The 13,071-nt window shown below is 49.2% G+C and overlaps 1 protein-coding gene across 1 annotated transcript in view; it reads right to left on the bottom strand.

The window, feature by feature from the left end:
• Positions 1-2,042: 2,042 nt before the first annotated feature.
• The window catches only part of LOC142256048 (serine/threonine-protein kinase SBK1-like), a 551,532-nt gene continuing 540,503 nt past the window's right edge, over positions 2,043-13,071 (bottom strand). Inside the window, exon 4 of the mRNA XM_075327550.1 lies at positions 2,043-2,915. Within this exon, the coding sequence (XP_075183665.1) occupies positions 2,343-2,915 (573 nt within the window). The 3' untranslated portion in view covers positions 2,043-2,342. The remainder of the gene's footprint in view (positions 2,916-13,071) is intronic.

Raw genomic sequence — 13,071 nt, 5'->3', positions numbered from 1 at the left:
TGAGGCTGCACAGGGTGGGTGGGGGGGGGATGTGTATTGGCTGAGGCTGCACAGGGTGGGTGGGGGGGGATGTGTATTGGCTGAGGCTGCACAGGGTGGGTGGGGATGTGTATTGGCTGAGGCTGCACAGGGTGGGGGGGATGTGTATTGGCTGAGGCTGCACAGGGTGGGGGGGGATGTGTATTGGCTGAGGCTGCACAGGGTGGGGGGGGATGTGTATTGGCTGAGGCTGCACAGGGTGGGGGGGGATGTGTATTGGCTGAGGCTGCACAGGGTGGGTGGGGGGGGGATGTGTATTGGCTGAGGCTGCACAGGGTGGGTGGGGGGGGGGGATGTGTGTGTGTGTTAGCTGAGGCACATTGCTACAAGGGGACAAGGATGCACACATTTTTACAGAATGGGAAACAAGATGTGGCACATTACTACAAGATGTTGGCCAAAATTACTATGCGGTGGTTATTGTAAAACTGTATTACTTACAAAAAGGGGAAAAAATGTAAAAAAAAGTGTGTGTATGTATGTATGTATATATATACATACATATACACACACTACACCTTTGTTATAATGGACAAATGAAAAATGTTCAAAAACAGTGATTCAAGGTTGTATAGAAAGAAAAAATGGTACCACTACCAATGTCACTTTGTCCTGAAAGGAATGCGGCCCCTCAAATTATTTTTTTCCTGTGTGCGGCCCATACACCCAGCCGAGTTTGAGACCCCTGCTCTAGTCGCTTCCTGTAGCTTTTAATGAGTTTCTGGATCCTGGATGAAGGTATATTTGACCATTCCTGTGTCCAAAACAATTCCAGTTCAGTTAAGTTTGATGGTCGCCGAGCATGGACAGCACGCTTCAAATCATCCCACAGATTTTCAATGATATTCAGATCTGAGGACTGGGATGGCCATTCCAGAACATTGTAATTGTTCCTCTGCATGAATGCCTGAGTAGATTTGTAGCGGTGTTTTGGATCATTGTCTTGCTGAAATATCCATCCCCTGCGTAACTTCAACTTCATCACTGATTCTTGCACATTATTGTCAAGAATCTGCTGATACTGAGTTGAATCCATGCGACCCTCAACTTTAACAAGATTCCTGGTGCCGGTATTGGCCACACAGCCCCAAAGCATGATGGAACCTCCACCAAATTTTACTGTGAGTAGCAAGTGCTTTTCTTGGAATGTTTTTTGCCTCCATGCATAACGCCTTTTTGTATGACCAAACAACTCAATCTTTGTTTCATCAGTCCACAGGACCTTCTTCCAAAATGTAACTGGCTTGTCCAAATGTGCTTTTGCATACCTCAGGCGACTCTGTTTGTGGCGTGCTTGCAGAAACGGCTTCTTTTGCATCACTCTCCCATACAGCTTCTCCTTGTGCAACGTGCGCTGTATTGTTGACCGATGCACAGTGACACCTGCATCTGCAGCAAGATGATGTTGCAGGTCTTTGGAGGTGGTCTGTGGATTGTCCTTGACTGTTCTCACCATTCTTCTTCTCTGCCTTTCTGATATTTTTCTTGGCCTGCCACTTCTGGGCTTAACAAGAACTGTATCTGTGTTCCTCCATGTCCTTACTATGCTCCTCACAGTGGAAACTGACAGTTTAAATCTCTGAGACAACGTTTTGTATCCTTCCCCTGAACAACTATGCTGAATAATCTTTGTTTTCAGATCATTTGAGAGTTGTTTTGAGGAGCCCATGATGCCACTCTTTATAGGAGATTCAAATAGGAGAACAACTTGCAAGTGGCCACCTTAAATACCTTTTCTCATGATTGGATACACCTGCGTATGAAGTTCAAAGCTCAATGAGGTGTAGTTAAGAGTGTTCAAATCAAGAAATTGATAGGGGTGCCCATACTTTTGCACAGGTCAGATTTTGTTTAAATGCGGATTGCACATTTTCTGTTAGTACAATAAACCTCATTTCAATCCAGAAATATTACTGAGTCCATGAGATATTAGATATATGAAACTGAAATAACTGTTGCAAAAACCCAAATTGTTATAAAGAAAAAAGGTTAACATTAATAGGGGTGCCCAAACTTTTTCATATGACTTTAAGCAGTATTGCTGTTAGGGTGTAATAATATCACAGTTGTAGAATCTTTGCTACTGCAACTGTTATGCTATTCTATAAGAATATAATAAAGATTAACTAAAGTTTATTTGGCAGAATTGATGCATGTAAATCACATACACAGGGCCTCATTCAGACATGTTTTTTATGTGTAACTCTACATATTCCAGATGCAGTTCCCTACAATTTTTTTGTACCAAACATGTCACTTTTGGAGGCTCTGGATGAGGTCTTACAATCATTAAAGTATTTTTTTTAATATGACAACATTTTGTATTTGTTGGATTTACTATACATCATTTTCCATGGTAATTTGACATATTTTATGACTTCAGTTGAAGCACATCTCTTATTTGGGTCTGGTACCAGCAAATTCTTGAGCATTTCTAGGGCCTCTGTGCTAAATGTATTCCACTGGTTTGGAAGCCGAAATATCTTGCTGCTTTTATGCCATTTAGTGTATTGAACAAAATTTTTATCAGCGGAAATTGCTGAGGTCCATGGAAAATATCCTGTCATAATGCAAAAGAGAAGTACCCCAAATCCCCAAGTATCCAAACTTTCTTGCACATTAAGCTTATCTTCCGTCCCTAAACTGCACATCTCGGGAGCTGTATAAGGCAAATTTTCAGACATTGGTTCAACAAATGTTCCTGCTGTGCACGAAAGACCAAAATCAGTCAGTTTAACCTGGCGACATTCTTGATCGAAGATGAGAACATTTTCAGGTTTTATGTCGCGATGAACAAGACCTTTCTTGTGCATATACTCTAGAGCACTGGAAAGCTGGATAGCACACCGTTTAACTGTATTTTCAGGCAATCCAATCTATAAATGACAAAAAAGAAGAATAAATTACTCAGTAACACTATAGAATTTTTAGAACTATGCTAAACACTTACATAACAAGATATGTCAGCTGGAGCCGAGCATGAGACACTCACAATTTTAGTCTTGCATAAAAGACCAATTTTTCATTTTCTAAAAGTTGTTGCACTCAGTACTTGTGTGCTGCCCCCGTGCCAGCAGCCGGGCTGCTCGGATCCGGATCCGCAGTGTGGCTCGAAGGATTCTACCGGACCCGGGGGTCGCGCGGACACTTCAAATAAAAGGGAACGTATTTGTACGGGATTTGCTGTAATTAGTCTGTGACGCCACCCAACGGTGTGTGGTGCGATGTGGCACCACCGCTGCTGTTATTGGGTACCCGGGGGCGATGTGATGGCAGCTGGATATTAACCCCTCCGTGGGTAGGGATGGATGCCCTGGGGCCCAGTGTTGTGCAGGGTTGCAGGGACCAGTAACTTACAGTTCGGTTGTCCCGGTGTTGGATGAGGTTGCACTGATGTGTGGAGTCAATAGTTGTCATGGTGCTGGATGAGGTTACACTGATGTGTGGAGTCAATAAACACAAAGTCCTTTTAGTAAACCAAGGTGTTGGTGGCCGGCTGCCGCAGACGGGTGTATCTGATCCCACACCCGGGCTGGTGGTCTGTGTCACTTCCCTCTGCACTCTGTGGTTTTGTGTTGTGGACTTCCCGGTGTGAAACACGGGAGTCCGTTCCCGGTCCTTTGGTTGGGAGCCATGCCCGCTGGCACTGGCCCGTGGGATCTACCGGGCCCTAGCGGATGCCCTTTATCCCCCGCGCTGGGCTGTTGTCTGCTTTTGGGACTTTGGTTGGGACAGGACCTAAAATCCTGCCCTCAATTGGTTAATTAGCTAGGCTGTTGGTCCCGGTCCTGGCTTCAGGGTCCAAGTACCCCCTCAGTGCACGGTTTCCGGGTCAGTTCTACGGTGTCGGTACCGGCGGGCTCCAACCCTGCCCACCTCGGATCTCCGACAGCAGTCTTCCCATCTCCTGTCAGACATGGACCACCGTCTGCCACCTAGCCAATACGCCTGGTCTCCAACCCCGATGCCTCTCCTTCCTCCTACTCCTCTCAACTTGAACTCCAGACTTAGACTCCACTTAGCCTGACTGTTTTCCCGCCCCCGGGCTCTCTAGACCCCTAGGTGGGCGTTCCCCATCCGCTTGGTTTCCGCCCACTGGTGTGCCTTTCTTTCCCTTAGGGGGGTAACTAGGGTTTCAGGTCGGCTGAATGTAACGCTGTGTGGGATGGTGTTATGTGAGGGCCTTTCTGTGTGACTACCTGGTTTTGCCAGGGCATCACATTCCCCCTTGGTTTAATACAGACCGTCCGCGGGCTGTCCGACCACCAACGTTTATTATAACCGGAACTGAAAGGTAAAACAGGGGTAACAAGTGATGAGCGAGTACTAAAAAGCTTGGGTGCTCGAAGCTCGGGCCGAGCCTCCCAAGATACTCGTGTACTCGGCCCGAGCAACGAGCCCAATGTTATCCTATGGGAGACCCGAGTATTTTTGTGAAATGACCCCCCGGCAGCATGGAGAAACCCTAAAAATGTCACAAAAGTCTCAGAAGAGTGCTCAAATGACATGGCAACAGCATGGGGAAGACCCCTTGAAGCATTTATCACTGAAAAGTCACAGCTGTGAACAATTTTGTCCGCGTTTTACGCCATTTTTACGGACTCACCAGAAAACCTTCCAAAATGACCCCAAAATGATTTTTCATGGCGGAAATGTTAAGGGCACATACCCAATAGTGAGATAGAGCTGGTGTATGTTACTTTTTGAGATTAATACATGAAAGATTTTACGTGAAAACATTGTGTGGCACTCCGATGTCCCTGAGAAGAGACGTACATAAAGGCCTCTGAGTCTAATGTGCCCATTTTGAGGAAGTGAGTCTTTGTAGTATTTTCCTTTGCCAGGGCAGTCCAAAATTGTGAGGTTCACCAATGCCCCTGCATACAGACGTGCATGAGGGCCTGTAAACCTGAAGTGCCCATTGTAAGGAAGTGGGTCTATTGTAGTATAGCCCTTAGGCAGGGCAGCCAAAAATTGGGAGGCTCCACATTGTCCCTGGATAGAGACGTGCATGATGGCCTGTAAACCTGAAGTGCCCATTGTAATGAAGTGGGTCTATTGTAGTATAGCCCTTAGGCAGGGCAGCCAAAAATTGGGAGGCTCCACGTTGTCCCTGGATAGAGACGTGCATGAGGGCCTGTAAACCTGAAGTGCCCATTGGAAGGAAGTGGGTCTATTGTAGTATAGCCCTTAGGCAGGGCAGCCAAAAATTGGGAGGCTCCACGTTGTCCCTGGGTAGAGACGTGCATGAGGGCCTCAAAACATTAAGTGTCCATTGTCAGGAAGTGGGTGTATTATAGTATAGCCCTTAGGCAGGGCAGCCAAAAATTGGGAGGCTCCACGTTGTCCCTGGGTAGAGACGTGCATGAGGGCCTCAAAACATTAAGTGTCCATTGTCAGGAAGTGGGTGTATTATAGTATAGCCCTTAGGCAGGGCAGCCAAAAATTGGGAGGCTCCACATTGTCCCTGGATAGAGACGTGCATGATGGCCTGTAAACCTGAAGTGCCCATTGTAAGGAAGTGGGTCTATTGTAGTATAGCCCTTAGGCAGGGCAGCCAAAAATTGGGAGGCTCCACGTTGTCCCTGGATAGAGACGTGCATGAGGGCCTGTAAACCTGAAGTGCCCATTGGAAGTGGGTCTATTGTAGTATAGCCCTTAGGCAGGGCAGCCAAAAATTGGGAGGCTCCACGTTGTCCCTGGGTAGAGACGTGCATGAGGGCCTCAAAACATTAAGTGTCCATTGTCAGGAAGTGGGTGTATTATAGTATAGCCCTTAGGCAGGGCAGCCAAAAATTGGGAGGCTCCACGTTATCCCTGGGTAGAGACGTGCATGAGGGCCTCAAAACATTAAGTGTCCATTGTCAGGAAGTGGGTGTATTATAGTATAGCCCTTAGGCAGGGCAGCCAAAAATTGGGAGGCTCCACGTTGTCCCTGGGTAGAGACGTGCATGAGGGCCTCAAAACATTAAGTGTCCATTGTCAGGAAGTGGGTGTATTATAGTATAGCCCTTAGGCAGGGCAGCCAAAAATTGGGAGGCTCCACGTTGTCCCTGGGTAGAGACGTGCATGAGGGCCTCAAAACATTAAGTGTCCATTGTCAGGAAGTGGGTGTATTATAGTATAGCCCTTAGGCAGGGCAGCCAAAAATTGGGAGGCTCCACGTTGTCCCTGGGTAGAGACGTGCATGAGGGCCTCAAAACATTAAGTGTCCATTGTCAGGAAGTGGGTGTATTATAGTATAGCCCTTAGGCAGGGCAGCCAAAAATTGGGAGGCTCCACGTTGTCCCTGGGTAGAGACGTGCATGAGGGCCTCAAAACATTGTTCCCATTGCAAAGGAGCGGGTCTCCTGTCGTTGTAATGTCCATTCTGCAAAGAATGGGCGAAAAAATTTACCACTGGGGGTATACCTGAAACAAAGGCCTAAGTATTGCAATTTGTAACGGTCATCATCATGGTGGCGCATGAGGAGAAGGAGGAGCAGTCCAGCGATTATCCAAAGTCCAGAAGTGTGTACCCATGGGTGAGTGGAGGTACATGGCAAACTTTAAATTCCGCTCTCATTTGCTGGTGGTGTGGTGAAGTCTGGCCCAATCCAACCCTTGTTCATCTTGATCAGAGTCAGCCTGTCAGCATTTTCAGTTGACAGGCGGGTTCGTTTATCTGTAATGATTCCACCTGCGGCACTAAAAACACGCTCTGACAAAACGCTAGCAGCAGGGCAGGCCAGGACTTCCAAGGCGTAGAGAGCCAATTCATGCCACGTGTCCAGCTTGGATACCCAATAATTGTAAGGCACAGAGGAATGTCGGAGTACAGTTGTTCGATCTGCAAAGTACTCCTTCAGCATCTGGGCAAACTTAGGATTTCTTGTGGCACTACCCCGCACCTCAGGGGCTGTGGTACGTGAGGGGCTGAGAAAACTGTCCCACATCTTAAAGACTGTTCCCCTACCTCTGGTGGATTGGACTTGTGCCTCTCTCGGCTGTACGCCTCGGTTGTCCACTGATTCATGACCTATGCCGCTAGCGTTTTGTGAGGGGAATGCTTTGCCTACTTCCGTGACTATGGCCTTCCGGAACTGCTGCATTTTGGTTGACCTCTCCTCCACGGGAATAAGAGACAAAAAGTTCTCCTTGTAGCGTGGGTCTAACAGTGTTACCAACCAGTAATGATTGTCGGCCAAGATGTTCTTAACGCGAGGGTCACGAGACAGGCAGCTTACCATAAAGTCAGCCATGTGCGCCAGACTCTTAACAGCCAGGACTTCAGTAGCCTGACCAACAAGATGACTGAACATGCTGTCCTCCTCCTCCTCCTCCTCCTCCTCCTCATCTACCCTGTCCTCTGGCCAGCCACGCTGAACCGAGGATATGACTGGTGTGCATGTCATATCCTCAATTTGGCCGGAGAGTTGCTCCATGTCTTCATCCTCCTCCTCGTCATAGTCCTCCACTGCACGTTGTGATGAGACGAGGCTGGGCTGTGTGTTATCATCACCCACTACTGTTTCTTGCTGCAACTCATCGCGCTCCGCCTGCAATGCATCATGTTTGTTTTTCAGCAGAGACCGTTTTAGAAGGCAGAGTAGCGGTATGGTGACGCTAATAATGGCGTCATCACCACTCACCATCTTGGTGGAGTCCTCAAAGTTTTGGAGGATGGTACATAGGTCTGACATCCATCTCCACTCCTCAGGTGTTATGTGTGGAGTTTGACCCATTTCCCGACGGCTTAGGTGATGCAGGTACTCAACAACTGCCCTCTTCTGCTCACATATCCTGACCAACATGTGCAGAGTTGAATTCCAACGCGTGGGGACATCACACACCAGTCTGTGAGTCGGAAGATGCAAACTGCGCTGAAAGCCGGCAAGCCCGGCTGAAGCAGTAGGTGACTTTCGAAAATGTGCAGACAGGCGGCGAACTTTTACCAGCAGATCAGACAGCTCTGGGTATGACTTTAGAAACCGCTGAACCACGAGGTTGAGCACATGGGCCACGCATGGAACATGTGTCAGCTGGCCTTGCCTCAAAGCCGCCACCAGGTTCCGGCCATTGTCACACACGACCTTTCCTGGCTTTAGGTTCAGAGGTGTGAGCCAGTGATCTGCCTGCTGTTTCAGAGCTGTCCACAGCTCTTCTGCATTGTGGGGTTTGTCACCTATGCAGATTAGCTTCAGCACAGCCTGTTGCCGCTTCGCCGAGGCAGTGCTGCAGTGCTTCCAGCTTGTGACTGGTGTGGAGGGTACAGTGGATGAGGATGCGCAGGAGGAGGAGGAGGCTGAAGAGCATGACATTCCGGAGCTGCAGAGTGTGGGTGAAACACTGACTGAGGTAGGGCCTGCAAACCTTGGTGTGGGAAGGACGTGTTCCGTCCCTCGCTCAGACTGGGTCCCAGCTTCCACAATATTAACCCAGTGTGCCGTCAACGAGATGTAGCGGCCTTGCCCACAAGCACTTGTCCACGTGTCTGTGGTTAGGTGGACCTTGGGTGAAACAGCGTTGTTCAGGGCACGTGTGATGTTTTGTGACACGTGGTTATGCAACGCGGGGACGGCACACCGGGAGAAATAGTGGCGGCTGGGGACCGAGTAACGTGGGACAGCTGCCGCCATCAGGTCACGGAATGCTTCTGTCTCCACCAGCCTAAAAGGCAACATTTCCAGCGCAAGCAGTCGCAAAATGTTAGCATTTAGAACTGTGGCATGTGGGGTGTTGGCAGTGTATTTGCGCCTGCGTTCAAAGGTTTGCTGAATGGATAACTGAACGCTGCGCTGGGACAAGGACGTGCTTGATGATGGTGTTCTTTCTGCGTAGGCAACTGCAGGTGCAGGAGTGGAGGAGGCTTGTTCGCAGGCAGCATGGACAGGGGATTGGCTCGCATGCACAACCAGCGAAGACGTAGCAGTGACATCAGCAAGCACTGCTCCTCGACTCTGTTGTACTTCCCACAAAGTCGGGTGCTAGGCTGACATGTGCCTGATCATGCTGGTGGTGGTCAGGCTGCTAGTTTTGGTACCCCTGCTGATGCTGGCACGGCAGGTGTTGCAAATGGCCTTTTTTGAATCATCTGGATCCAACTTAAAAAACTGCCAGACTTGGGAAGACCTAACATTTGTACAGGCACCTTGTGTCGTCGTGTTGTTCCGGGGAACGGTTGCCTGACTTCTGCCTGGGGCCACCACCCTGCTTCTTACTGCCTGTTGTGATGCTACGCCTCCCTCCCCCTGTGCACTGCTGTCCTCGCTCTGCATATCCTCCTGCCAGGTTGGGTCAGTTACTGGATCATCCACCATGTCGTCTTCCTCTTCCGCACCCTGCTCCTCCTCCTGACTTCCTGACAATTGTGTCTCATCATCGTCCACCACTTGTTGAGACACGTTGCCAACTTCGTGAGAACGTGGCTGCTCAAATATTTGGCCATCTGTACAGACGATCTCCTCATGACCCACTTCAATATGAGCTGGCGAGAGGCCAGAATGTGTGAATGGAAACGTGAACAGCTCTTCCGAGTGTCCAAGTGTGGGATCATTAATGTCCGAGGAGGACGTGTACTCAGCCTGGTGGTAGGAAGGAGGATCAGGTTCAGAAATGTGCGGTGCAGTATCACGGCTACTGACACTTGACCGTGTGGAAGACAGAGTGTTTGTGGTGGTGCCAATCTGACTGGAAGCATTATCTGCTATCCAACTAACAACCTGTTGCAACTGGTCTTGGTTCAAGAGCGGTGTACTGCTGTGGTCCCCAAGAATTTGGGACAGGACGTGCGAGCGACTAGATGTGGCCCTTTGTTGTGGCGAAATTAGAGCTTGCCCACGACCTCGGCCTCTGCCTGCACCACCATCACGTCCACTTCCTTGTTCCTTGCCAATGCCCTTGCGCATTTTGCAATGCTCTGCACTGCTGACGTGTATATTCACTACTTGTGCGTTATATCAAAGTTTGTGGAAATTGCACACAAGTGCACCTGTACGCTGCCACCAACAGGCACACACGTGCGGTTTTAAAAACCAAGCACGGACGCAATAAGAACCTAACAGGTTTTTTTGGGGAGCGACAATTACAGACAAGTCAGACACTATCTGGACTGTTTTACACTGTGTACACCAGCCCCAGATATGATGAAGGCTGGTATACGGTCACCACTACCCTGCCTGCCTGCCTGCCTGTATACTGGTACAATAGTCCTGACAAGGACTCTTCTGGTCACTAGCCTGTATTCAGACCTGGCTATACCCTGCCTGTATATAGCAACAATAGTCCTGAGAAGGACTCTGCTACTGTACTCCGACCTGGCTATACCCTGCCTGCCTGTATACAACTAGAATAGTCCTGAGAAGGACTTTTGGTCACACTGTTTGCAGCCCTGCAACTGAAAAAGCTATAAAGGGCCGCAAAGCTTTCCCTGAATCAGCGACACTCTCCCTGCACTGACTGTCTGGATAGCTGTGAGCAGAGCACAGCGCGCCGGCCGGTATAAAGGCTCGGTCACGCTGTGCAGGCCGGCCAATCACTGCAATTCCACAACTAACAGGGCTGTGGCATTGCAGTGGTCTGCCAGCCAATCCCTGCATGAGGGCTGGCTCTCAAAAGAGCGCCAACATGCAGAAATGAAGACCATGAGTACAGCACGAGTATCGCGAGATTACTCGGTCCCCGCCGAGCAGCCCGAGTACAGCGATACTCGTGCGAGTACCGAGTAGTTACAAGCATGCTCGCTCATCACTAATAACAACATATTTATTCCCTTTACAGGAGGCACAGACTCTTAAACGTTGCAACTTAGCTCCACGCCCACCAGTCCACCCCAAAGAGTCCCAAAGTCCGTACCCTCTGTCCTGGAGGGTAGCCATTGGTTTCAGTGGTGTCTGAGCCTCGGCCGACTCCACCGCAGGCCCTTCCTCCAACCAGCGTCTCCAGAGGTGTAACGGTCCTGGTGGTATGAACAACAGGAAGTTGGAAAATAGGGTAGCCGTGTTCAGCTACCAAGTCCTTAAAACAACAACATTTTTACAACTGCTGATGCTCCCAGTACGGGGCACGGGCTCTGTGCTCTGCCTCCTGCTCAGGAGCCAGGCCCACTCGGGTGCCCTCGGCGCCCGCTACGACCAGCCTTTCATACTGCGGTGAGCCCCATCGCTCAGTGGCCTACTACGGGGTACTCGGGACCTGCCGGCACCGTGGCCGGGGTAGACTTCCGGTTGGGTGCTGCCTTCGTTGCGGCCGGGTGGACTGCCAGAGCTGACGTCATCACCATTGCGGCCGGCCGGACTGCCGGAGCTGACGTCATCACCGTTGTGGCCGGTCAGACAGCCGGAGCCGACGTCATCAATGGTGCGGCCAGACTCAGGGCCGGATGGGATGTCATCAGCAGTGCCGGAGCGATGGTGACGGTAAGGCCTGAGAGCCCAGCAGCTGGATCCTCCCCTGTGGATGGTACAGGCTCCGCTGCCACGGACTGGGGCATTGGGTCGGTCGGGGCGTTGGCTGCGGGGCAACGAGGGAGATGGCGTGGCGGATGTGAGCAGGCTGGGTCCCTCAGCCGGGATGGCCGGTTCCTGGGGAACATAGGAACATAGGAACGGGGGTTACTGCTTACCCGCTCCTCCAAGATTATTTCCACTTCGCGTGCCCGGACAGCTACAGCCAGGCCCTTCATCTCCGACGCCCACTTCGCCAGCATGAAGTGGGCTTATTTCAGTGATGATTGCATGTGACCAAAAGCAGGTTGGGAGCAGGAGGCATCATCGCCTGCTTCCTAGACCGCAGTTTGTGAAGCATACAGCACCGTGGAAGTGGCAGTTATTAAAAAAAATTCAGTTTCCCCAGGGGGAATGGTTCAAAGACTATGTAGCACAGCATCAGACGCTATTCCCAACAGCTCCCAACAGTTTTTTTTCAAAAAATTGGTAGGATTTGCAACAGGTCATAAGATGCCAAGGAGTTTAATATATTCAGTTCCCCTAGGGCAGTCATGGCGAACCTTTTACAGGCCGAGTGCCCAAACTGTAGCCCTAAACCCATTTTTTTTTCCGAAGTGCCAACCAATCCTATTATGTAAATAATTGTTTGTAACCTTAACAGAAAAGGGGCAAGACCACTGCGCTACCCACACGTACAAATATTGAAAATGAACCGTAGGGCTACTGGAAAACAAATAGTGATCGAAAAAGCTGGTTGTATCGTGCTTGGAATAAAATTAAAGATTGATGAATCAATGGATCCTTATCTTACCTGGGATGTTAGGTGGATCTGCAAACACCTTAGTGGTGGGCCGTAATGGGCTGGTCGGTGTGCAGATTGATGTCTGATATATTTATCAGGAATATGAAACTAAGAGCAGTGAGAGATAAATGTCTGTAAATGATAAATGCTATCTGATTGAAAGGATACGAAAAGCATATGTCTGAATCAGGACCATATAGATATTTGCTGATGGTCATAAGCAGAAAGATTTCTATTGATAGTCACTGGTTTGGTGGGTTGCACAAAAGGGTTCTACAGCACCAAAGTGTATTGCTGAAGATGTACACCTGAAAGGAATGGTGAGTAAAGATTAGATGGAACCCATAGGGTTACTGAGCAATCAATTTAGTGTACTACAGTTAATGGGTGGAGATGACGTTCACACGCCACTGCTGAAGTCGGCTTGATAGTGTCTAGGTGGAAAATATTCACGCTATATTAACACTGTATTAACCCCTTTTAACTATACCTATATGTGCATTTTAGAAACAAAACCCAGGTACACTAAGAATATGGAGGTGATAGTAGTGTACTGTAAATAGCCTGATGTTGGTGGAAAACCGTTTTGATATAGGTGATTAAAGGTATATACAACTCACTGTTGCTTGTGGCTGGGAGAGCAGAGGTCAGGATGTCCGCTGTGGTGTGCGGGCGGGCAGTTGCTCTGTCAGATGAAATCTTATCCATGATTAACAAAAACTCTTATGGGTTAGAATTCACTGCCACCACTAGCAACACACAAGTCAATTTTCTTGATCTAACCATCTTTGTGGAAGACACTAA

This window comes from Anomaloglossus baeobatrachus, chromosome 11 (assembly GCF_048569485.1).
Source record: "Anomaloglossus baeobatrachus isolate aAnoBae1 chromosome 11, aAnoBae1.hap1, whole genome shotgun sequence".
NCBI classification, from domain to species: Eukaryota; Metazoa; Chordata; class Amphibia; order Anura; family Aromobatidae; genus Anomaloglossus; species Anomaloglossus baeobatrachus.
This window is presented reverse-complemented; position numbering and strand designations above follow the sequence as displayed.